Here is a 26,820-nt window from a genome sequence, read left to right on the forward strand (position 1 = left end):
GCCCTTGGCGCCAAATCCCAGTTAACTCCTTTTTGATCCATACTGCAGAAAATCTTGCGTGAAGCAAATTCAGTGCTTCTCAATTTTTTTAAAGGTCAAATTCTTTTTCTGGAATCGATATGTCGGGAAGGGAGAGGATTTCTGGATCTTCTGGATCCGTAGGGAAAAAACGCCAGCGAGAAGAAGAGATCGGTACGAGTAAAGGTGAACCCGAAGAAGGATTGCCGCTGTTAGGTAATTTTTATTTTTCTATTTCTATTTGAATTGCACTCCGTTATTCTACTTTTAAGTGTTTAAACGTTATCTATTATAGTTTAGCGGCCACACTTTCAGCATTTGTAAGGTAGATTAGGCGTTTCTGTTCGGAAAACCTTTTAACATTTTGAAGTGAATTTCATGCAAAATTAACTGGTTCGACCCGCTTGAATGAAGTGCCACCGACTTTCTCTAGTAGGCCGCCGAAATGGTACTCTGTAGGTGATGGATGACAGTTTATCTGGGACTTAGCTGAGTTATCGTCCTCAGCTAATTTTCTTCACGTGGGAGTATGAGTGGACTTTATTCATTGGTCACATGCTGTTTGCTGTTTGATGTTTGAATTTTCAGGCAACGTCATTTTTCTAAAGTGTTTGTGCGTCTGACTCTGTTTAGTTTCACGACGTTACTAGCTTTCTTTTCCATGTGCAGAGAAGGAACTTACATTTACTGATACACTGATTGCTCTCCAAATAATGTGTTCTCAGTTTCCACAAATCGAAAAGGTTTGTACTTGTGAATTTTTTGCCCATATTTTGATCTTACTTTTTGCCATACTTTTACTCTTGAAACAATATTCTCACTTTCTAACAATAGAGAAGGGCCATCAATGTACTTCATGGACATATTTAGTTTTATTGTACTTTATTTTATATCAAAATATTTCTACATGCATTTGCAGTTGTATCAATGTACTTCATGGACATATTTAGTTTTATTGTACTTTATTTTATATCAAAATATTTCTACATGCATTTGCAGTTGTATCATTTTCTCAGTCAACAAAGATGCAGTCCTCATATACTTTATTGAGACTGTGATGCTTTCCTTTTTATTTTCTTTTGTGATTCTAGAAGACTGTAGCAATGGAGTCCTGGATCAAGATGGCTGCTTCGGAAGAGTTCCAAACATTTTACGTTCACCTTCTTAGAGCTTTTCTCCCTCCTCTTTTTTGTTATTTTGGTACCTGAGAGTAAGCTGATATGCCTGCTAACTAGGGGTACCAACTGTACATCAAATGTCCTATTCAGAAAATTACTGACTAGAAAAGTGGAACACGCATGGGTTTTCTAGTTAACAGAGAGTAACTTTGCAAAATATTGCCAATATCACACTCTTCCTGGTACATGGCCAACCTGCATTCTCTATCAAGTAGAAACCTTATCCTTGATAAGCTTGCTGAGAATTCCAGCTGTTTCTTACGTTTGTATTGCAATTCTCTTACAAGCTCAGAAAGTGGCTCATGCATCTGCCATCATGATGTTTGTGTATCTCTCGTTTTTTTTTTTTTTTTTTTTTGGAAAGAAATAAAAAAGAAAAGGTGCAAAAGTGACATTACTTCATGTGCATCTTTTCTTTTTGTCTACAGGTGACATAACTTCGTTAGGTGCAAAAAATGTCATGTTTTCATCCTATCAATCGGCATTCCTAGGTGATGCAACTTTATGGATTTGTAAACCTTCTTGTTGATTCAAATATCCTTCACTTAAGATCATGTTTAAACTAAGAGAAGTTGAGTTACCTCATTTATGGTTCCTTCTCTACTGATAGTTGTTATAGTCTTGAAGTTTGTTTGTTTGCTGAACTTTACATTTTCAAATGCTAAATTGTATTTCATCCAATTACCTTACAAGTTCATACTTGAATCTATAGTCAATCATTCCATGGTATAACTTCTGTATGATCTCAAATGCCTTTGGTGCATGCATGTTTTCAGGTTGCTGTTGAACCTTTTGTCCTCCGTTCTCAGTTGTACAGTAGTGTCAAGGATAGGACACAAGTGGATAGAGAATTAGAGGTTTGTTATCGAGTTTTCTCATATAGAATTTTTTACCTTCTCTGATCTTCCCTGTTAAGGAACTGATGTTATTATCTGCTTTAACCTGATGGATTTTGGATGCCTTAAAATGCAATCTCCATGACCTTTTTATACTAAAAGAAATCTGAAGTTCCTTGTGGACCAAATGAGGTCATATCCTGCAAGGGCATATAGATCCTGCATGGATTCCTTTTGTTTGAAATCAAAGTTTATCTTTACTCTCCTCAGTGGTATTTTTAAGTGATATCTTGTTTTTTTTGTTAGATCTGTTTGTATATGTGGCACTATACCCTCTTGTATAACTTTAATTACAGCATTATCTGTTTCTTGATTACATGATTTGAAAACTTAAAAAACGTTAAAAAGGTTGCAACTGTATTCATGTATTGTTTTTGCTATGCTCATCTTGATATTCCTTGAATTGGGTGCCAGTTGAACTTGTTAGCTGTGAGTGTTAGACGTTTTGAAATTCAATGTTTGATTCAGGATTAGAAGGATCTTGTACTTATCAGTTGGGAAGAAGTTTCTAAACTTTTGCCAGTGATATTGGGATGAATGTGGATCCAACTTTAAAGTGATATCAAGTAGGTCTTGTACATGGACTTTTTTTTTGTTTAAGCCAAATGGCGAGAACTATATTGAGAAAAAGGGAGTTGCAGGGGGGGGTGTCTGTGGATGCCACAAGGGGTGGAGCCTCAAGGCAACAACAAAAGAAACAGAAGATTGCACAAAAACATGATCAAGTACAAGACTAATTATGGAGCGAGGTTATCAAAGAGAGCTAATTCTGAGAGGTAGACTCCCTTTTTAGCCAGAGATTCATCAGCCATGTTTGCTGACACGGGGTGTGAGATGGAATTCACCAAGGTATTACTTTCGTCTATAATGTGGAGTAAGCAAGGAAGGAGGGGGGCGGTCCTTTTTTCACCAGCTGATTGTGGTCGTTGACTTCCCCCTTTACAGTTAGCGGGGAATTGAATCTTCTCGATGCAATTCTGAGGCATGAATCCAGAATTTCAGCCACCGTGGAGTCATCAATACCAAGAGGCCCACGTAGGAGAGGAGAGTTGTGGCTTGAGTGTCCCGGAAAATACCACCATATTCAGCCGGCCCAAGATTACTAAGGGAACAACTGTCAAAATTTAATTTTATGGAGTTTAAAGGAGAAGGAGGAGGAGGAGGAAGGGGGTGGAGGGGGTTTGTCCTTGGAACAATTTTGCAATGTTTGACAGATGTAAGAACAGCAATTTCAGCCCTATGGTTTCTGATGTAGGCGCTTTCAAAATTGCCAAACTCCTTTTTTTTTATTGCAACATAGGTGAGTTGTATGATATTTTCAAGCAAGCTTTTTTGGAGAAGTTTCCAGAGTTTCTTTTGTTCCAAATACACCAAGGTATTGAAGTAAATAAAGTTTGCCAAAGGATCTTTTGATTGTGAGGACAGGGCTAAAAGCACATTGGAGAATGAAGTTTCTAAAATTATTGGGAGGGAAGGTTGATATTGAAAAAGTTGGAGGACATGGCGTCAGATGTGGAGCATGGGCAGGGAAGAGAAGTGGTTGACTGATTCTTCCGAGGTGCTGCAAAGCTTGCAAAGGGAGTTAATGACAGTAGTTCCTCTTATGTCAAGGTTATCATACAACAGGGAGGTATTCTACTTGTACATGGACTTCCATCCAAAATTGTCTACATGTAAACCCTCACTCGAGGAGTGTTAAGAATATTCCACTTGGATCCAGTATTAGAAAGATCTTGTGTTTATTTCTTGGGAAGAGATCTCATAACTTTGGCTTGTAATGTTCAGATAAATCTGGACCCAATTTATATAGTTTTTCTATCAAACTTCAAAGGTCTTTTAAGTAGGAGGTGACATGTAATCCGTAGGGACAATAATGCACCAAATAGTGTTAATGTAACTATATCCAATTGTAAAAGTAACTAAGTATCTTTGAGACACTTGTACTTTGTTACATTATTGAGCAATGCTAGTTTGTAGGGATGTGGGTGGACTTTGGTATTCATGTTTAATTTAGAGACTACATCTTTTGTGAGATCACTTTTTGTTAACTACCTGAGTCAATAATAACTTTTACCGTATGACCTCCTAAAGAACTTATGTTATTCTTCAATCAATCTTTCTCTTGTTAGGAGTGTAAAAGCTTTTCATCATAGTTTTCTTACTCCTCCTCATCAACTTTAAACAATGCTACACTTTTTTAACTTCCATCCTTCATGAACTAAAGATTGTTTTCCTCTTTTAAGACATTGAGATTTATAATGACCAAAATTTTCACATTGGTGGCAGGTTTTGGCTTAAGTTGGATGGGTTTTGAGATAGAATTTTGGATAATGAGAGTTTGTTTGCTGGGATTTGCAGTTGAGGCAGGAGTTGTATTACAAGTCTGGGTATTGTTTTGGGTAGTTGAGGCTTTGGTGGCTATACCACTTCTCAAGAAACTTGGCCTTTCTTGATATTATGGATATTGTTTCCACTATTTCTTGTAGTCTACTATTTTACAAAGGCCTTTTATAGGTATACAAATTAACAAAATAGGAAACTCCTACATTGTCCACTATAGGAAATAGACTATAATTAGGACTTACTAAATCTAGTTCTACTTGCTGAAAATGAAACTCAAAACAAGAAATAGTTTCGAACTTAAAAGACTTGCTAACTTTAGGCTACATTAATATGGAAACTAGTACACAAACTTAAAATAGGAAACTATTACTTGAAAAGACTTTCTAATTGAGGGCTTTAACTAAAGCAGCAAGTTACTTGCCTAATTAAAACTTCTAATTTCAGCATGTTTGAAATAGAAAATTGCAACTTAGAGAAACTTTCCCGTTTAGTACTTTCTATCCTTGGAGCATGTCCTAAAATAGGAAATCCAGGCCTCTTGTAATTGAACCTTTTTTCTTTTGTCTTCTTTCATAAACAAGTGCGACTGTCGGTGATCTCTTATCCTTCGATGTTCCTCAACTAGATCCTACTCATTATGATATACTGTGCCACCAACCCACTTGATAATGGAATTCTTCTCTTTTCTTATGCCGGGCCAATTGGAAATTCGGATTCTACAACGGCTGAATTGACCGGATTATTAAACGGACTTCGGATTTTCAAAAGTCGTGCTTTTGGGCCCCTTTCCATTGAAGATGACTCAAAAGTTGTTATCAATTGGTGCGCAAATAAAGAATGTCCTCCATGGCGGCATTGGGATATGTATTACGATATATGTAATTTAATTTCTTCTTTAAGTTGTAAATAGAATTATATTCCTAGATCTGCTCATCATTTAGCAGATGCCCAAGCTAAATTAGGCGTCTCTCTCCAACACCTTGTTGTGGAAGGAGACACTGTTTAGCAAGGTATTGTAATCTCTCTTTTCTTTTGATTCAGCATACACATCTCATTTAAAAAAAAAAAAGTATTTATAAAGCCAATTTGTGTACTTTAACATCCCCATTATCTCGCTGTATTTGGCACTGTGGCATTAAGATGGCCATAGTTAGAAATGCAGCATCTTATTTATAGATTCCCATTGTACATCTTACTGAAACTGCACAAAATGGTGCTTTTCATTGAGCCATTCCGAGTTCTTCTCTTTCTTCCTTGAATAAACTGCAAATTTTTGATCATCGGTAATAAATCTAATTTATTTTCCTTCCAAGGGGTAGTGATTATTGTCTTCAACGGCCATAAACTCCTCTTTAGAAATTTAATAAAAACACAAGCTGTCACAAGATCCTTAAAGAATTAGGCTTTGTACTTGAGGCACTTGGAGGTTCTTTCTTCCAATTTCTTGAAATTGTATTTCCCTAGAAAATTGTCTTTTGTATGAACTGCATTGGGCCTCAAAGTTCCTATATAATTTTCAGATGTTCATCTTGTTCTTTCTAGGTGCTGAGAAATTTATGGGTTTTAAAACATATCTATGGTTTAACCTGCCAGAACGAGCATCATAACATCTCAGAAGCATTTTTCCAGGTTTTATTTTTTATGCTAAACATGTTTCCCTAATTATAAAAAAAAAAATAAAAAAAAATTGAGAGGATGTGTGTCAAGTTTAAGGAAGAGGGGATTACCCTCCAATCCCCATAGTAGGGGTGCCCCTTCATTGATCGTATACTTCTAGCCTTTGGACCTTGTATTGAATGCACCTAATTCTATTAAAAAAAAGAAGTTTGGACACTTTTGGCATCTCACAGATGGAGATTCTTTTGGAAAATTTGGGCAAAACGTGCTAGTGCATGTGAAAAATGTTATATGTAAAGAAGTTTGGACACTCATTTTTCTCTCATATAGGTATGACTTTTGTATTGAGGGCCTGATAGCCACCGTGATAGTTTCAAAGTATGTATAGAACGGCTGTGCTTTCACATGCACAACATAGTGGCCATGGCTATTGTTAATTATTTTTCTATTTCAGTCCTTGAGGAGGGAGAAGGCTCTGAGGATATTTAAGCTTAATACTGGACAGGACGATGATGCTATAATGTTTATGGATGACTATGTCAAACAGGTTTTCCTCATTTTCTCTCTTCTGACTAGTATCTCTTCGATTGTTGTCAGCATTCCCTTTTTGAAGCAACACTACTCTTTTGCAGTTTAAACTTTGCATAGTTCAAGTTATGTCATAGTTACTACTGTATTTTACATGTTAGTATCACCCCAAATGTTGTCTGTATTCCCATTTCCAAATCAAACACTATACTCTTTTGATATTAAAGCTTTTGTCATTCAATTTTATTTCAAAATTACTACTGTTGTTTACCTGTTCAGAACAGTGATTTAATCTAGCCAGTTGCTTCGCTGTTTTTTATGTAGGTAGAAAGGGCTGTTAAGAGAATGGAAGTTCAAAATCCAGATGATACTGCCGTTTTTGACTGGTTTATAACCCATGTAATTGGGTCGAAGCTAGATACTAGCATCGAACATCATGAACTGGTGAGTCTCTCTCTCTCCCTTTTTTTTTTATAATATGGCTTTTATTGCTTAAAAGTAATGAAATGGGCCAATGAATTGCTCAAGGGTTGATAAATTTTCTCCTATACAACTGGTGATTCTTATATAACGTTCTCAAAAATAATTGCAGTTGCTTTTATATGTTAAATAACATACTTTTACATTCTATTACTTGCAAATGCACCATTCACTGTCTTGAACTAACTCATTATGATGTATCAAAGGTTAATGGGGATTTTGATGTGTAACCACATCTTTTGACTGTATACTGGGATAAACCTTCGCTTCTTTAAAATTTGCTTATGCCAGTTGACCTTATTTACTATACTCTATGAATCAACCAGTTGTCTCTAGATATTTCGGTCTACAGATGTTTGATTTAGTGCGTTGTTGTTCTTATTCTCTGTCCATTTACATGCAACCTTTGGTTATCAGATTCAGTGTCATATATACTATGTGGTGACATCGAAGTTCCCTGTCTTAGTGATAGGTAGAGAGATAGAGAGAGAGATGCTTTAATGATTGCTTCAGATGGCATATGCTCCTTTTATTTGTAATCCCTTTATATATGCAAGGTTTGTCCATTATTTATGTAAAATTTGAGTATAGAAAGGATTATAGGAGAAAAGAGAGAAATAAGAAGACAAGAGGAATGGAGAAGCAGCAGTGTGCTTCGTTTAATGAAGGCTGAGAAAAATCGAGCCCCTCTTATAATTCCTGACTTAAGTGAAAGATTACCGAAAAGGACAATTATGCCCCTCATTACAAACATCCATGTAACTTCATAAATGCAAGTCAGAATTTAATGCAACTTCAAACCTAGAATGCTGATGTGAAGTGTAAGTTGTTGTAACTTAATGTGTTTCATAAGATAATATGAAATGACCAAAATACCCCTATACCAGTATTTCAACTATCCCCCTCAAGTTGGAAAGTAAATGTCAAATAGACCCAATTTGTCACAAAAGACAAAATGTTCACGCTTTCTAAGGGGCTTTGTAAATACATCACTTTTTGTTCCGAGGATTGCATGTATGGAGTAACAACCTTCTCTTGTAGAATAGTATCTCTAATAAAGTGGCAATCGACCTCTACGTGTTTAGTCATCTTGTGGAATACTGGATTACTGGCTATGAATATGGTAGCTTGATTGTCACCCTTCATAATCGTAAGTTCTGGAATATAAACTCCAAACTCAACAAGAATTGATTTCACCCACATATGTTAGCCATCATCCTATACTTTGACTCGGTGCTCGATCTGGCTATTACAATTTACTTATAATTTTTCCAACTCATTAAGTTACCTCCAACAAAACAAGAGTGTATCCATCTTGTAGCCAATATAATCCGCATCAGAATTCCTAACACATCAATCTTCTCATTACGTGTGTACAAATGGCCTTTCCTAGGTTCACCTTTCAAAATATTTTAGAATTCCCCGAGCAAATTCCGAATCCTTGGGTTTTCCATAAATTGACTCGTCACTCCCTCAATAAATGATATATCAAGCCTGATAACAGTAGCATAAATTAACTTTTTTTTTTTTTTTTGAAATGATGCTGAATTTTATTATGAGAGCTCAAACGAGCAGATTACAAGAGGGAAGCGTTCCATTGACTTACCCTACCCACTATGCGTCTCTATTGTGTCTTGTCCTTAAGTCAAGGACTTTGAGAATTATGAAGACTGCCATTGACTTCTATTGGAGTATCTATAGGTCTATAGTCATGAAGACTACTACTGAATCTTGACTCCATGCTATTGACCAACCATGTCATTATTTGATTGATTCTTCTGCCTCCCAATCTTCAGTTATGGGATTAGGAGGATCATCCTAGATACATTTGGCCTTCATTTTGGCCTTTAAAAATATGAGAATAGATGGAGACAGATTCACATAATTGGACCCATTCAACTTTATGGAAGTGATCTGAAAGGATGAGAGTTTGTACTATCTGAACTCTCATACGACTTAAATGCAACAATATGTTTGCTTGATTCAGCCATTCTATCATTGAAATTCACTCCAAACGTATCCAAGATGATGTAGGTCAACTCAAATATCCAATAAATACAGACTCCAATCAGCACCTATCAAGTGGGCCCTGCACTTCCAAATTAGGGTGCAATCTCAAATTCACAACAAGTAATAACAATCTCAACATCCAAATTATCTAGCAATCTTAACAACAACAAGCCTGACGGAGGCAGGCTAGGATGATGCAAGCAAGAGATGGAGTAGAAAAATCCAATTGACAACCCTCTAGGGGGAGTAGAGCATGATAATTGCTCTACTAGCGGTAGAGGCCATGAGCCAAATGGCTATGGTAGGAAAAAAAGAGGAAATTTTTTTATCTTTACCCACCAGTAGAGAAATTGGTTGAACCTAGGGATGAGGAACTGTAGAAGTAGGGGTGGCATCAAATTCGAGCCGAGCTCGAACCTGCCTATGTTCGAGCTGGGCTTGATTTAAATATTTCGAACTCGAGCTCAAGCCTAAAATTGTAATCGAGCTCGAACTCGAGTCGAGTCGAGTTCGAGCTCCAACCTACATTTAAAATTTGCACAAAATACATGTCAAATAAATTGTTTATAAAATTATGCATAAATTTTACTTAAAATTGGGCATGACAATTGTCTATACATTGCATAATATTATGCATAAACTTTATTCAATAATCAAACACAAAAAATTAAATGAAATATCAATATAAATTTACAATCACCCAAATAAAAACTATAAATCCAATATCAATTTATAAACTCTAGCTCTTTCTCTTTGTGCTAGAAAATAAATGAAGTTCATTTATCTTGTTTGGTAAAGAGGATAAAAGCTCTGCTTTGGATGCACATACAAAGGGAAAATAAAATGAACTTAGTGATGAAAATTACTAATTATGAATCGTCCTCTCTCTCTCTCTCTTTCCCCCTCTCTCTTTCTCTCTCTCTCTCCCTCTCCCATTGCTGTTCTGGACTACCGTTATATTTTCTGGTGAAGTTACCCTCAGCTTTGCATGCATCTTGTGGACCAGCATTTGGGTCATCAATTTGGGCCATTAACTGATACTGAATTATAAATAAATGGGATTTCAGTGTCCTACTTATGATCAAATTCAAGGTTATTTACGCATTTAGAAGAAATTTGATAATAAAAATTAATTGATGTCAGAGATAAATGATAAAAAAGAAATAGGGAGGTTCAAGACAGATTGAATATGCCATTGGACAGTTAAAGCAATAGTCATAGATAAGAATACTTGCACCCTCAAAAGGCACAACTCTTGCCTAACCTGCTGTTACGGTCCTGGGTCATGGATCGAGTAACACGGCGTGGGAGATGTGAATCCAGCACTGGTACTGAGTTGCTGGATTCGGTAAGGAGGGTTAAAGGTCCCTTCTTTGGGTACTCTTCCACCAGTGATCAGTCTCCCTTTTTATGATCGCATTCTAGTGCTAAAGTTATAGCTAGAATGGAAGTAATTCAGGTGGAGAAAGAATGGAGAAATACCTGTTTTGCTCACGTTAATCAGGGTTTCAACCCTGATTTGATGCAGCTCGTTCTAGGACTTGAAGACCTAGCTTGATGGGGCAGCCTTGGCTCACGTTGATGGCTGTCCTTGCTCTATTTTCGTGATGAATTCCCAGCAAGAAGAGTTGCTCTAACCCTTCACGTGAAAGAACCAGAATTACTCCTCTTTTGCTGCTTGTCAAGAGGGGATTGAACCCAACTTCTTGTTGACGCTGGTGATGAGAGAAGATCCTCTCTTTGGGCTCGGAAAAGGGGCAGGAAGCTCCTTTTCTTAGTATGGATGATGAGGGATGAATTTGGGTGAAGATGGATGGCAACGGAGGGTGAAGGATAGGTTGGATTTTTGGAGTAAACCCTAAACTCGAGATCAAGAGGTGATCTCAACCTGTTTAGACTAGGTTATTCTAAAATCTCAAAGCTTACCTATTTCATTCATACCTTTCCCTTAAATAGGTCATGTCAAGGAGTTTTAGGGTTAGGGTTACAATAATTCCCCATAATGCCCTTACATATAAAGTAATTAGAAATAACTCCTACTTAAAACAATATAAGAAATAACTCCTACTTAAAACAATATAAGAAATAAATCCTACTCAAAGAAATATAAGAATTAAATCCTATTGAGTGAGTTGTTGTTGTCTTCTTCGTTGTGTGACTCGGTGTGCTATTGAGTCCACAACATTTACCTCCCCATGGAGAAAGAGCTTGTCCTCAAGCTCAAAAGCTGGGTAGACTTGTTTGAAGATATCCATACGTTCCCATGTTGCAGCGTCAGGGTCAGTGTCCGTCCACTGGACGAGAATTTCCCAATGGTCATTGGTCAGCCGTGCGCGTAACACCGCAGCTGGGTTAAGAATAACCTCGCCATGATCAACCGGTGGTAGGAATGGAGTGGATGTAGGCTGTGCTCCGGAATGCGGCTTCAAAAGAGAGACATGAAACACATCGTGAATTCTGGCTTTGTCCGGTAATTTGAGTTGATAGGCGACTGGTCCATGCGTCGAAGAATGGGAAACGACCCAAAAAATCTGGGTGAGAGCTTATGACGGGGAGGTCCCGCAAAAGACTGTTGACAGTAGGGCTGGAGCCGTAGCCACACATACTTCCCAACCTCAAAAGAGACCTCACGGTGGCCTCTATCGTATACATCCTTCATCCGAGCTTGGGCGCGTCGTAGCCATTCTGTGATATTCTGTAGCAGTATATCCCTGTCTATGAGTGCCTGATCAATCGTGTCCACGCGGGTGGACCCTGGGTTGTACGAGAGGAGGCGAGGTGGATCCCGGCCATATATAACCCGAAAAGGAGTGGATTGCAATGCAGAGTGGAACGAAATGTTGTAACAGTATTCGGCCCACGGAAGCCATTGAACCCATTGCCGCGGACGATCCCCCACCAAGCACCGTAGATACATCTCGATGGTGCGGTTCACTACCTCAGTCTACCCGTCTGTCTGTGGATGATAGGCGGAGGAGAACTTCAATTTCGTCCCACTCAGCGAAACAGTTCCCGCCAAAAGGTGCTCATGAAAACTGCATCTCTGTCACTCACAATGGATTCTGGAATGCCATGTGAGCGGACTATCTGCTCCAGGAAAGTCTGAGCAACCCGTGTTGCTGTATACGGATGAGCCATCGGTATAAAATGCCTGTACTTGGAGAATCTATCAACCACTACGAAAAGTACGGATTTGTCGGCTGACAAGGGTAGGCCTTCCACAAAATCCATTGAAATGTCGGCCCAAACCTGCATAGGAAGGGCTAGAGGCTGGAGAAGACCGGCTGGACTCAAGTGCTCGGCTTTGTTGCGCCGACATACCTGACAGTCGCCCACATAAGTCGCAATAGAGGGTTTCATGGCTTGCCAGTAAAAATCAGCTCGAATTCTGTGCAAGGTCTTCTGGATCCCCTCGTGTGTACTGTCATGGTAGGCCGAGAGAATAGCTGGAATCAACTCGGACTTAGGTGGAAGGAAAATCCGCTGCTTGTAATAAATAAGTGAATCCTGGATGAACCACTTCACATTCATTGTCCCTTCTGAGATCTGCTGATGCAGTTCCTGCAGTGCAGGGTTAGTGGCATGTGCTTCTCGCACCAAGTCCATAATGAGAAATCTCGGCTGGCTGATAGAATAGACCGACTGCTGATCTTCAAAACACCGTGATAAGGCATCTGCCGCCTTATTTAATCTCCCCGCACGATACTCCACCGAGAAGTCAAACCCCAACAACTTACTGATCCAGTGTTGCTGTGACGTCGTCAAACGCTGTTCTAGTAGGAATTTAAGGCTGTAGTGATCCGTGCGTATAAGAAAAGCCCGGCCCCAGAGATAAGGCCTCCAATGTTGGACCGCTTTGGCCAACCCAATCAATTCGCACTCATAGGATGCCAGCTTGTGATGGCGGACTGCCAACTGTCTGCTAAAATACGCAATAGGATGGCCCAACTGCTGTAAAACGGTCCCCATGCCCACGCCTGAAGCGTCGCACTCTACCACGAACAATTCGTCGAAGTTGGGAAGTTGTAATACTGGCCCGGATGCGAGGGCAGCTTTGAGTGCCACAAACGACGTGGTGGCCCCCTCATTCCAAATAAAGGAATTTTTCTTGAGTAAACTCGTCAATTGTGCTGCCACTGGCCCATAGTTCTGGATAAATTTGCGGTAGTAGCTCGCAAGACCCAAAAAACCCCGTAATGCAGAGCACAACTGTGGTTGTGGCGACTCGTGAATAACTCGGATCTTCTCGGGATCCACCGTAACCCCCTCATGTGAGATAATGTGTCCCAGATACCCCACATGTGAAGCCGCAAAAGAACACTTGGAATGTTTCAAATAGAGCTGATGTGCTCTTAACAAGTCAAAAACAATCCTCAAGTGTGCCAAGTGCTCCTCAACCGACTTGCTATATATCAAAATATCATCGAAAAATACAAGAACAAATTTTCGAAGATAGGGGCTAATACCTCGTTCATCAAAGCTTGAAAAGTGGAGGGTGCATTGGATAACCCGAACGGCATGACGACGAACTCAAAGTGGCTATGGTGCGTGCGGAACGCCGTCTTCTCGATATCAGAGGGGTGCATCCGGACCTGATGGTATCCCGAACGGAGGTCGAGTTTAGTAAATAACCACGACCCATGTAACTCATCCAGAAGCTCATCCACTACCGGAATCGGGAACTTGTCTTTTACTGTCTGCACGTTCAACTCCCGATAATCCACGCAGAACCTCCATGTCCCATCATGTTTCTTCACAAGTAAGACGGGTGAAGAGAATGGGGAGCGGTTGGGACGAATAAGACCCTGTTTCAACATCTCATGGCACTGACGCTCTATCTCGTACTTCTGAAGGTGTGGGTAACGGTATGGTCGCACGACCACTACCTCGGAACCTGGTTTCAGACAGATCTTGTGGTCACAGTGCCTCATGGGAGGCAACCCCGAAGGCTCCTGGAAGAGGTCAGAGAACTCCTCAACCAGACCATCACTAGTACTGTCAGGCTGATCCTGTGTCTGCAAAGTGTGTATGCGGTGGGCCCTGTCCACCTGACAGCCCTGTAAGAGCACCCGACTTCCGGCCAAATCAAAGCTCATGGTTAAAGCCAAAAAGTCCCACAGAATGGGCCCCAACGTTTGTAACCATTTAATGCCTAAAACCATATCAAATCCTGCCAGGGGAATAACAAAAAATTCCGCATTAAATGAAGTAAATCCAATGGAAAAAAGTTACCGCCTTACTAATCCCATAGCTAGGGACCTTCTCGCCATTGGCCACTGAGACGGTGGCTGTCGGATGAGTGTGTATCTAGAGCTGGAGATGCTGTGCGGCTGTCAAACTCAGAAAATTGTGTGTACTCCCCGAGTCGACTAGTCCCACCAGTTCGTGGTCGACGACATGAGCTCGGACTTGCATTGTAGTTGGCGATTTCTGCCCAGTAATAGCATGCAAGGATATCTTTGGTGGTTCCTCTTCGATAATATCCTCTGGTTCCTCCACCTCGAGCCAAAACAATCGTTTAAATTGGTGTCCGACCCGATACTGCTCATCGCAGTTATAACAGAGATTTTTGGACCGCCTTTCTGCCAACTCCGCACTCGTCAATTTTTTTATAAAGCTCAGTAGAGAATTATCAGGGCGGCGATCGGCCACCCGAGTCGTAGTCGGAGTGTGTCTGGATGGTGCTGCTGTAGATGCTCCCTGAGATGAATTATAGCGGCGCCCTTGCCACGTGGAGGAAGTGTTCCTCTCACTCGACCAACCCGACTTACGTTGCTGCGGCTGTTGTCGTTGTTCCATTGCTCGGGCCATTTTAATGGCATGAGCTAGATTCTTGGGCATAAGGAGTTCTACCTCTAGCCGTAAATACTCATTGAGACCTGCTGTGAATAAGGAGACCTGCTGGTCAACAAATACCCTCTTCCCAGCACGAACCAACTTTTCCTGGAATAGTTTTTGATATTGTTCCACCGAACCCGTTTGTCTCAATAGGACTAACTCTCCCAGGGGGTTGCTGTTGGCGGGAGGCCCAAATCTAACTGTGCATAGATTTTTAAATTCTCCCCAAGTCATTCCCGGTCTCTCTTTCTCTACTTGAGTCACCCATAACATGGCTTCATCTGTCATATGGAAAGAGGCTAGTTGCACCTTATCCCATTCAGTAGTCCCTTGGTTCAAAAAAAAAAATTTCACCTCTATGCAACCAAATTACAGGATCCACATAACCATTGAAAGAGGGAAACTTTAACTTGGTGTACCTTGGGATTGTGCCTCCATGCTGAGGTGCTTGGACAGCAGTGCGCCCAGGCCACTGCTCCCCTCTTCTTTGATATGGTTGAACAACCTCTCTCACCTCTGGACTCTGATGTCTCTCTGTCCTCAACTCCTGTAGCATGCTAATGATTCGGCTCATCTCTTCTTCCAAACCACAAACCTTTCCCAACACTGGTTGTGCTGCTTCAAGGCTATCTTCTATCTTTTGTATCCTGATTTGGATTTCTTCATTGCTGATATTATCCCCCATGTTACCCTGCTCTGATACCAAGTTGTTACGGTCCCGGGTCATGGATCGAGTAACACGGCGTGGGAGATGTGAATCCAGCACTGGTACTGAGTTGCTGGATTCGGTAAGGAGGGTTAAAGGTCCCTTCTTTGGGTACTCTTCCACCAGTGATCAGTCTCCCTTTTTATGATCTCATTCTAGTGCTAAAGTTATAGCTAGAATGGAAGTAATTCAGGTGGAGAAAGAATGGAGAAATACCTGTTTTGCTCACGTTAATCAGGGTTTCAACCCTGATTTGATGCAGCTCGTTCTAGGACTTGAAGACCTAGCTTGATGGGGCAGCCTTGGCTCACGTTGATGGCTGTCCTTGCTCTATTTTCGTGATGAATTCCCAGCAAGAAGAGTTGCTTTAACCCTTCACGTGAAAGAACCAGAATTACTCCTCTTTTGCTGCTCGTCAAGAGGGGATTGAACCCAACTTCTTGTTGACGCTGGTGATGAGAGAAGATCCTCTCTTTGGGCTCGGGAAAGGGGCAGGAAGCTCCTTTTCTTAGTATGGATAATGAGGGATGAATTTGGGTGAAGATGGATGGCAATGGAGGGTGAAGGATAGGTTGGATTTTTGGAGTAAACCCTAAACTCGAGATCAAGAGGTGATCTCAACCTGTTTAGACTATGTTATTCTAAAATCTCAAAGCTTACCTATTTCATTCATACCTTTCCCTTAAATAGGTCATGTAAAGGAGTTTTAGGGTTAGGGTTACAATAATTTCCCATAATGCCCTTACATATAAAGTAATTAGAAATAACTCCTACTTAAAACAATATAAGAAATAACTCCTACTTAAAACAATATAAGAAATAAATCCTACTCAAAGAAATATAAGAATTAAATCCTATTGAGTGAGTTGTTGTTGTCTTCTTCGTTGTGTGACTCGGTGTGCTATTGAGTCCACAACACCTGCATTAGCATACCACCTTTGTTTTAAGTCAGTACAGGTGGGGAAATCAAGATCAGAAAGTATAAAGAGAGTTCTTTACGAGTCAAATCAAAAGGTGTAAGAGAAAGGTAAAGAAGCAGAAGCTATTGCATGTACAAATAGAATAAGTCTCTGTTCGAAGCCTATACATGCACATAGTTGTTGAACATCGTGATTAGTTATAGAACATTGAGGTTTTATGATTTTTTATAAATTTATCATCCTTTTGTTTTACTAAGCAAGAAAAGAACACTTACCAAAATGAACAAGACTAGCACTATCAAGAAGTCAAAGCAGCCTCAATAACTCAAGCGAGGACTTGATTCACAGTCAAGGGACTTTAGAACTAAGGCAGATAGCCATCCTATGAGAAACATTCTCTTACTTATGCTTGTTATTATTTTAAAAACCAAAATGGAAAGAAGAAAATAAATTCAATGATCTTCATACACATTTGAATAATTAGTTCTTTTGTTTATTGTTTGATCAAGAGAAAGACAAATGCTACTAAGCCCACTACTTTGGATACACTAGCCCAATAACTCATTTAGAACTATCTATTTTATAAATAGCCTTCAGCAGTGCTATATTAGACTCATAAACTAGTAAATGTTAAAATTTTCAATTATTGCATGTGAGTCTTGCATACCTGTAATTATAAAGTATAATAAGTATGCAACATAAAAGCCAACAACATTCTTTTGATAGTATAAGAGGAATCTTTTCAAACACCTAATGAGTCAAATATGAACTTTAAAAAAGGGTTTCGCAAGCAAATCTTGAAGAAGCCAAATAGTTCTGTTGAAACCAATGTTTGTTCATAGAAGAAAGTTAGAACTGTTGAATTTATAGAAAAGAGAAATACTTTATTGACTTCAATAACTTGTTGTAATCAGAGTACATGAACCTCTATTTATAATAGAGGAAGGTAGTAGAGTCCAATTACAATAAAACTACCCTTGTCCCAATTACACCCAAACTCTAACACTTAAAGATAAGTCCTAACATAATTAAATAACTCAATATAGATAAAAGACAAACATAACTCAAACTAAAACTCTTCTTCGACGTGACCATAAGATAAGATACTTTTGTAAGTCCTTCTTGATCTTCCAACTGTTGTGATAAGGATGCCAGCTCATGGTAATCATTGTGGGTCCTACTTCTTATGGGTTTGGGCCCATCTTGTGAGCCTTCCTTGGTCATGTGGCCCATCTTATAATAATCTTAGATTTGTGGGTCTTCCTTGGTCGTGTGGGCTTAAACTTATCTTCCAACAAGAACAAAATCCATAAACTCAGACATATAAAATACAACATTTCATACCATTCAGAAAAAAAAAGAAACATCATTCAATAAGTGAATCTCCTCCAATAAGTGAATCAAGACTAGAAAAGTAAAACACAAATCTTACCAAAATGAAGAGAAGAGAAGACGGAGGCATGGGTGTTAGAAAAGGGAGAGGCGAAGCAAAGTGGAAGTTCGTGTCATAGGCTTAACTCAGAAAAACTAGGGAAAATGAAATAGCTGCCAGATTTCTAGGTCGAATACAAAACCTGTGTCAATGATATCGTTTATGGATAATTAAGCAGGAAATGCAGGAAGCAAGTAATAATGGTGGCCATTTGGATCCTACCGTTTGGCTTAAGAATTACAAATGTGGTAGAACACATGTCCTTTCTTGCCTTTCCAATTGGGAGCAGATAAATCTAAAGCGGATCTACGTCGGTGACGCGCACATCATCTTTCAAGCTTTGCACTTTGCTTGCGTTTCCCCGATTCTTGCTGATTCCCTGAAGTCCGAAGACGAAGGTTGCCGAATGCTGAAGAGGAAGTCTGAACCCTCGTTAAGTAACGAGCCAGCTTGTGAGCTTCTAAACCAAACCGCGGTTCGCTCGAGCTCGGCGCGTTTACTTGAACAAGCCCGAGTCTGATCTTGAATTTGATTCAAGATCGATATAATTTGAACCGAATCGAACTGGAACCGAGCCGAGCTCGAGCTACTCGCTAACCGGCTCGGTTAGATGCCACCCCTATGTAGAAGGAACCCAAAAATTATAAAAGAACCTCCCAAAATCGACTTCTCACTCTGATATCATGTAAAATTGTAGTATAGAAGGGATTAAAGGAGAAAAGAGAGAGAGACAAATAAGAAGACAAAAGGAAAGGAGAAGCGGCAGTGTGCTGCGTTTAACGAGGGCTCAGAAAAATTGAGTTCTCTCTTATATTTCCTGACTTAAGTGAATGATTACAGAAAAGGATAATTATGCCCTCATTACAAAACATCCTTGTAACTTCATAAATACAAGTCAGAATCTAATAAAACTTCAAACCTAGAGTGCTGATATGAAGTGTAACTTGCTGTACCTTAACGAGATTCATAAGACTGAAATGACCAAAATATCCTTATACCAATCTTTCAAAAATTTATGTAGTGGCAGTTCTTTTTTTTTTTTTTTTTGAAACGGAATTTAGAGGCAGTCAGTTGCCACTCATTTTTTTATACAGTTAAATAAATAATTCACCATATGATTTTCCTTTTACAGTGTTGCTACTGTTTGCTGCATTGCAGTGTTCACTCTTATCTTGTGGAGGCAAGGTGAAAGACAAGCATGTTTCTTTTTTAATCAATGCTGGTCTTCTTGTGAGTAAATCTTACTTATTTTGTGTAAATACACTAAAGATGTGGCATCGATGTTAATTAGTTACTAATTTTTCTAGCTTCTGGTTTGAAATACAAACTGTCTTGTTTGTCCAATTTGTTCAGAACCTTTTTCCTTGAATATTGAAATAAAAAGCACATTACTCGGTACCTTTCTGATCATTTTGCTACATACTTTGCATTGTCTATTATCATAAATGTCATTAATGTTTACTATGTAGACTCGCCAGCTGATTGACTCAAATATGTACTGGTTTGCAATCCCAAATATTGGTTTTGTACTCAAGGGCCTTGCTCAGGTATTCCCTCTGTCTTTCCTTTTCCTTTTGTTAGTTGAATTTTGAAAATTGGTAAAATTGGCTAATATTACTTAAGTAGGAAAATTTACCTTTTCTAGCCTCATCTTGTCACGTCATGATGCCAATTACTACCAAGATATTTCTGTTTTCTACCGTTGTTTATTTATTCTTTTAAAAACCTTTGGTAGGGTTGTCAATGGGTTGGATTACCCAACCCAAAACACAATTAAAATCAATAAAAACACAATGGGTATCTGTTAGGAACTCAATAAGCTTATTGGGTTTATATTGGGTTCCTAATGGATGCCTTATAAGGTCTTTTGTTTTCCTTGTGTTCGTGTTCTATGAAAAATACCCTAGGGTCTTAAGGAAAACCCATTAAGAACCTGTTTACTAAGCTAATTTCAATTAAAGACAAACGATGTACTAAAATTGGTGTCAGAAGCAGTTAAGTTTGGGCATGAAGAAAGTCTCGACCAGCAGAATGAAGCTTCAATCAACTGATGATTTTGGCCATCAAGAACAGATCTTTAAATTACAAATTATATCTTGACAAAAATCTTGGTGTCATTCTAACATAGAAAACGACTTGTTAATCTAATTTGTCTACATGGAGAAATCAGTAGGTCATGTTTGAAGCAGGGTGTGAGCAGCAGAACAGGACTTTCTGCGAGAGATGGCTTATGAAAAGCCCACTACTGATTTGGATATGGTGGCTGAACTATACTAGATCTTAGATAACTTTGAAGCCTCAATAAAAGATGCTTTTCAGGACTAGAAGGCCAAATTCTCCTGAAGCGCCCTCTTTTAGCAACACATCAAGTTTGGGATAGCAAGCGATCCTTGACTTGAGACTACAACAACTGAAAGCTTGCCCCCACCTGGACAATAAGAGACACATGATGTGGTGGTGACTTCTTTCCACAATAAGAGTAACACTATTACGATTCTGGGTTCATGCAAAGGCATAAGGGCTTATTTGAGAGCCTTAGGGAACTTTTAATGTGCTACATATAGGTGATGGGGAGGTATGTACGTGGATCTTTTGTTGGGTAGGCTAAGGCTGTGATAGGGGAGAGATTAGGATTTAGTGGTTTGGCTAGGCTAAGGAATGAGTGAGGGATGGTACACTCAGTTTTATTAGTTGGTTAGATCCTAATGAAAGTCTAGGGTAGGCAAGAATGGGTATTTGCTGGGTAGAGGGTCGGTTGTGGCTAAGTTGGGAAGAGAGAGACTAGGAACAAAAAAAGAGAAATCTTGAGAGAGAGGAGAGGTTGGAGGAGAGAATGTGAGAGTCCGAGGAGGGAGGAAATGTATTTATAGGCTAAGGGAGGTCTTGAATGAGGATTGGGAAAGTCTAGGAAGGGTTAGAATGGATTTGTGTTGCTTGAGAGAGAAGTTAGGAAAGTTGGAGATAGAAAAGGTGATATAGGATGAGGGGTGTTTTAGGAAAGTGGGGAAGAGTTTGCATGTGGGAGGGAAGTGATGGAAAGGAGAGGGTGGCAGCTAAGGCTTCTCTAGCGGGCGTGAGGCTTAAGAGAGGAAAGAGTATTGGTGGATGGACTCTAGAGAAGAGAGTACTTGTCTCCAAACTGGACTGGGTTGCATTGGAGGTAATGCACGAGTGTTGGGGAGTTCCTTGTGTATCTGGGTAGGGGAATGGAGTAGGTGGTTGGGTGGAACTCATGGGTGAATTATGGATAATGAATTGGGTGGTCAAGATGGTTAGCACCCAAGGATAGTACCTTTGCCAGGGGTCTTCCACCTTGGGTAGATGGTTGAACTTTTGAGGCTAGATTCATCAGATAGAAACCCTTAAATCAGGGGTTAGTCGGCTATTGACTTATTATCATTGATCGGCTTACTTGGGTAGTTGAAGCAAATAAAGAGAATTATACTGATTGAATTATTCAAATGGCTCTTAGAACCTACAATATATAGACTGATTACTTGAGCATTTTTTGTTCTCTATTCTGTGTAAGACTAAAGCTGGACCTCTACTTACTTGTTCCTTACTCCACCTCTAGATACATCTAACTTGGACTTCTTTTCTTGCTCTTTCAGTATCCTTGTCTAATCAGCCAACGAGTGGCTTAGTTTAGCTGTGCAAGTCTCTTGATTCCTGTTCTTGAAGGACCTTTGAAAAATATTTGACTTCTGACTAGATTAGACTTCTATGCTAGATTCAATCATACAGCTTAGCCCATGCAGGGGTATTTTGTCTTATTCTTTTAACCTAACCCTTGTGGTCAACATGGCCTAGCCTTGGACATAACTGGGGTTTGTAACAAACCCACCATCAACAGAGATCGCATAGTCAAAGTGTCTTGGGAGCTCGCTCTTGCCAACCCCTTTGACAGAGACTATCCAACCACAAGACGATGGTAATGCTTATACTAAGACTCAAAAGCACTTCGCTTGTGTTGACTTCCTAGGGATTGAGCTTGATGAGGACCTCCCTGATTCTATGTATGTGGTTGTCTTGATTTTTGACCTTCAACAGCTCGTAGTTGACCTCAAACCACAAGTTGAATGCTTTGTGGTTGGGTTTGAAGACAGAGATCAGCCGACAATCATTTGAGGTTGCTGATATCTTGGACCTCATGCATTGGAGTGGCTAGTGACTTTTGTTGGTCAAAGACAAGCACTATGGTTCTTAATTGGGTGTTGGCGTCTACAAAAGTTGGAGACCATGGGATGATGGATGATGCATGCAGCACTTATTGTAGCCGAACCTCGAAGACATGGTTCTTGTAGGAGTAGAATGTTAGGTGCCACCCTAAGGATATTTCTATTATTCTTAAGCTTATGCAGGGGCAGTTTAGGGAGTTGAGTGTAAGTGAGATATAAGGGGAATAACTTTATTGTAGTATAGGTATTCGGTATCAACAAAAACCCTAACTCTGTTTTATTTCTTCTGTGTCTTCTTACAAAAACTTGAACATGAGCTGAAGTCAGTCTTTCTTTAATCCAAATAACGTGACCCACGTGATAACCATATATTAGACTAGTGTCAACAATTTTAAGGTAGGCTCACAAGGTGTGCTGCACATAAGTTCTATGGGCCCACATTGCATAAATGATGTATAGGCCTATATCGTTAAAAAAGTCATGATTATCATTCCTATGATATGCTCGTGGTTTTCTCTTTTTTATGCCATGGTTGGAGTTAATTGATTGATTTGAACAAAAAAATAAAGCTTAGTGTTAATAATAATTACATTTGTGACTGCCATTCAAAAAAAAAACAGTTTGAATTCTTCACCAAGAGGTTATGTAAGCAATTTTTGTGATATTGCAGAGTTATGTTGGTATTAATTTGAAAATATCTGTACGTAAGTACTTATGCAATGTGCTAGTGAGATATATTGAGATTATACACACAAATACAACCCTAAGATACCCCAAACACCTTTCAGAGTCGAATCCTAGACCTCAAGGTGGTCATTGATTCGAAACTTGTGTGGCAAGACTTTCAAAACAAAATTAAATGAGCATATTTGAGAACACTATGAGTAGCACAAAATGAGAATACAAAATAGTTGTCAAATGGTTTGGCATGTTAGAAGAACTTATAGTGCACCCTTGAGAAGGTTCCCAGTAATGTTGATTGACAAGCATGGGAAAATAGATGAAGGTCTGGGTTCAGTATTATCAGACCCCAATTGGACAGAAGCGGGTTCAACCAGACCTAACTTCTTGTTCACGTCTATGAGAGAGAAAACCTAGGGAGGGAGAAAACCAGCCGATTCAACTGGTTTTTGTGGTTCGATTTGCGAAGCACAAAAAAAAAAAATGTTCCTAGTTGAACCAATCTCTTCGTTCCCCATTCTACTGTGTGGATGGAAAGCAGTGTTTGCATGCATCCGCAGGGGAGAGACTGGGGAGGGGCTGCCACCTTCCCCGATGGTTTGCAATGTTCCCATATTGGTATGATGTATTTCAGTTGCAATGTGCCCCTTTGTAATTATCAAGTTCTTTTTTTTGTTTTTAATCCTACGAAAGTGCAATATTAGTCTTGCTATTACTTTGGACTTGAAAGAACAGACTCAAGGGAACAAGATTGAGGCCCATTTCTAATGGGGCCGAGGTGGACCAAATCTTTGCCTGATTAATCGTTCAATACGTGTAGGGAAATGATATTGGGTTCAGTTCTATCTGCCTTTGTCGTATTAACTTTTTTCATTTTTAAAAAGTCATAATATTTGTAAGATCATTGCTTACTATAGTACATTTTCAATAAAACCATCTATTTTAATTCTATTAAAAATTTTAAAGAATCTTCAATTAGAGGAATAAGGAAAAAAATTACACAGGGAATTATGAGCCATTACTTTGAACTAGTGTTATAAAACTTGGACTGGTCTGAACCAGGTTCAACCTGATCTAGTGCCTTGTCCAAGATTGTACTTATAACACCCAGAGGAAGGGGAAAACCAGCCGACCTGGCTGGTTTCCAAGGCTTGACTGGTGAACTGTGGAAAAATCCGACCAAGTTAGACCAGTCTCTCCTTCCCCTTCGAAATCAAACATGCAGACGGGGATTCCTTCTACTTGCAGCCATCATGGGAGACTGGGGGAGGGGCTGCTGCCCTACTTGTTGGCATGCAGAGCGTTTGCACACCATTGAGGAGCGGCTCCCTTGCTGGCTTAAAGTTTGGGGGAGGATGTGGCTAAGCTGTCCTTCCGCCCTCACCTCTCTTTACAAACAGAGAGGTGAGGAAGGAGGGCTCTGCACACCCTCCTCTAAGCTTTTAACTGATACGAAAGGCATTGTTGTCTTCCTTCCTGATGGTCTTCCTTCCCGATGAGAGAGGATAGCCATCCTCCCCTGCTGGCAGACGATAATTTTCCTTCTTTTTTATTTTAAAAAGTTAAAGACATCAAAATGATATCATCTGGTTCAACCAGTGATTAAACCTGATTAAACTAGGTTTGATTGGATCTGGTTGCCAGGTTAGTGAACAGGTCAATTTTTGTAACATTGCTTTTAATTCTAATGGCTAAACTAGACTATGGGAGCAACTAATTCACATGAATTTGAGGTTCATATTCCTCTAATATATTTGTTCACTCTACATGAAGGAACCTTTGGTTGCCTTGTGAAAAAATTGGCAATTTTAGGAAGAGCATTGAAGGGTGTTATGAATAATCCCACATCGATCCAAGATTAAAAAGATCTTTTACCTATAACTTTCACTAGTCATTGTTGGAAGGACTTGGACAAAACTTTAACATGGTGTTAGAGTAGGTATGGAGGGCATATATTCTGATTAAAAATAAAAAAACTGAGGCAGGCATATATGATGAGCCTCAACCTAAGAATTATCCATTTGTGGCAGTCATAAAGAGGGCTGACACATAAGGGAGCACGCTAAGAATAAGCCCACATTGATTTAAAATTAGAAAGATCTTGTACTTGTTATGTGACGAAGTCTCTAATTTTGGCTAGTCATTTTTTTATGGACTTGGAGGGTAATATACGTTCATGGTGGTATGCTATCCAGACATTAGAAATTTTGAAAAGTTTTGAAAGAGACATCAAGCTTGTATATCTTCAATATGGATGCAAAGAAGTTCCTTTCTTCCCCATTCTATGGTTGACGGATTTCCTACCAAATCTTTTCTATCAGAACAAGTCTTGTGTTAGAGCTAGCAGGTCCCAATTATCACCTTGTGGATACAAGATGCCGTTTATCTAGGCATGGGTTAAAACCCTAAACCCCCTAAGTTCAGGGGTATTATTGTAATATAGTAGTTTCATTAATCTATAAATAGAGTTTTTGGGGGAGGGTTAGGAGATCAAGTCCATAACCTCTTCTTCCTTTGGTTTTCTTCCAATGAATCTCTCTCCCTTTTTTCTCCATGAGCTAAATCCATGGAGTCCTGACAATCAACATTAAACAACCAACCAATTTCCGTGATTGATAGATACCTCACTTTCTTGACATCCAAGGTGAGATGCCTCATTCTTATCTTTTGGCATTTCTGTTGGGTCCAAGCGTTACTGAGCATATCTTTATGTCCTAATCATAGTAGATTCCCTAATCTGATTTAGTGAATTAATAAATAAAAGGGTGAGTAATGGTGCATGCAACAGTAATATAAGGGCATATGAAACACTTGTACACTATCAGATCATAGAAATGGTGCGAATTTTAAATGTCTAATGTTCTTACCATTGTTTTGTATTATTTTAGGGAAGAAAAGAGTTATTAGCTTTCCTAAACCGTAGGAAATACAAAGAGATGTTGATGGCCTCCTTGGAGAAGCAGCGCCTGAGATATTCTCCTCTTGACATGCGGTTTCATCTTAGAGATCTTATTGGCTCAGGTCACTTCAAAATGGTTGATTCGCCGACTGGCTTGCTTGTTCGAGTCACCAACGATTAGAAAGAGACAGGTACTTTGTCAATACAAGTGATTGTTTACAGATTTTTTTGCTAGTTATTAAGGAAAGTGTCTTTTAAGATTTGCCATAAGTTTTAATTATTGTCCAAAAGTCTCAACTTTCTGCTTTTCATTTAGGAGGTTTTATTAGTTCTCTGATTCAAAATACTGTTATCCAACCGACCACATTGATCCAGAGGGTATAACAGTTGCAAATTGGCATTTTCATCATCATCATACTTGGCATGTCTTTGATCTTTTTTTCTATTGCATAATTATGAGCTTAACGTTTTGTTTCTGAAACCTTGGGCCATCATATTGGCAGGATGTGGAAGGAAATGGCATGTGTGATTCCAGGCAGAAAAGAACAAAATTACATTTCAATATTCAAGGACAACCAAATTTCTTGTCACGCCATTGCATTATTTATATGTTGAGCTGTTTCTTTCTAGTCATTCACATCAAAATGGAAAATTGGAGTCTCTTCTGATGGATTGCTGGATGACCTTTTTGGCAAAGTTCTTCTTTATCTTGTAATTCACCTAGGAATGCAAAACCCGACTCTTCTATTGTACCGGGAATCCTCTACTCATTTATATGGCATCTAAATTATTTCCCCTTGGTTGCTGTGTGTGTTTTTCAGTTAAAGAATGGACGGATTCTCTGAGCTGAGTGAAGGAAATGGAATATGTTCATTTTTACTGTTGTGTTGCAGAGAATAAGTGCTGCTGGTGAGGCACCGCTTTTTTTATTTTATTTTTATTTGTAGAAACGAATCAATGGATGCTATTTGTTTACATGGGTAGTGGTGAACTTTCTTGGACTGGACATGTAAGATGGAATCAACAAGCGCAGGATTAAACATGGGAATAATTAAATATGTTATCCAGCATTGAAGTTGATGACGAATCAAGCCTC

At 39.3% G+C, this 26,820-nt stretch overlaps 1 protein-coding gene across 4 annotated transcripts; it reads left to right on the forward strand.

Moving 5' to 3' along the window:
- Window positions 1-26,820, forward strand: LOC137961819 (uncharacterized). Of its 4 annotated transcripts, none has more exons than XM_068808436.1 (9): window positions 1-234; window positions 688-761; window positions 1,973-2,053; window positions 6,507-6,599; window positions 6,905-7,024; window positions 19,125-19,196; window positions 19,436-19,513; window positions 25,714-25,915; window positions 26,546-26,820. In XM_068808436.1, exons 1-8 carry the CDS (start codon window positions 120-122, stop codon window positions 25,903-25,905), a joined length of 825 nt encoding a protein of 274 aa, XP_068664537.1. In that variant the 5' UTR covers window positions 1-119; the 3' UTR covers window positions 25,906-25,915; window positions 26,546-26,820. The 4 variants fall into 4 exon arrangements, with proteins under 4 accessions (XP_068664537.1, XP_068664538.1, XP_068664535.1 ...); XM_068808437.1 differs by having other exon boundaries at window positions 25,847-25,915; XM_068808434.1 differs by lacking the exon at window positions 26,546-26,820 and adding an exon at window positions 26,228-26,523 and having other exon boundaries at window positions 25,847-25,915.

The sequence above is a fragment of the Aristolochia californica genome, unplaced genomic scaffold (genome assembly GCF_029961685.1).
Source record: "Aristolochia californica isolate CCGP_79_NKW_82.1479 unplaced genomic scaffold, dmAriCali1.0.hap1 SCAF_1, whole genome shotgun sequence".
NCBI lineage: Eukaryota > Viridiplantae > Streptophyta > Magnoliopsida > Piperales > Aristolochiaceae > Aristolochia > Aristolochia californica.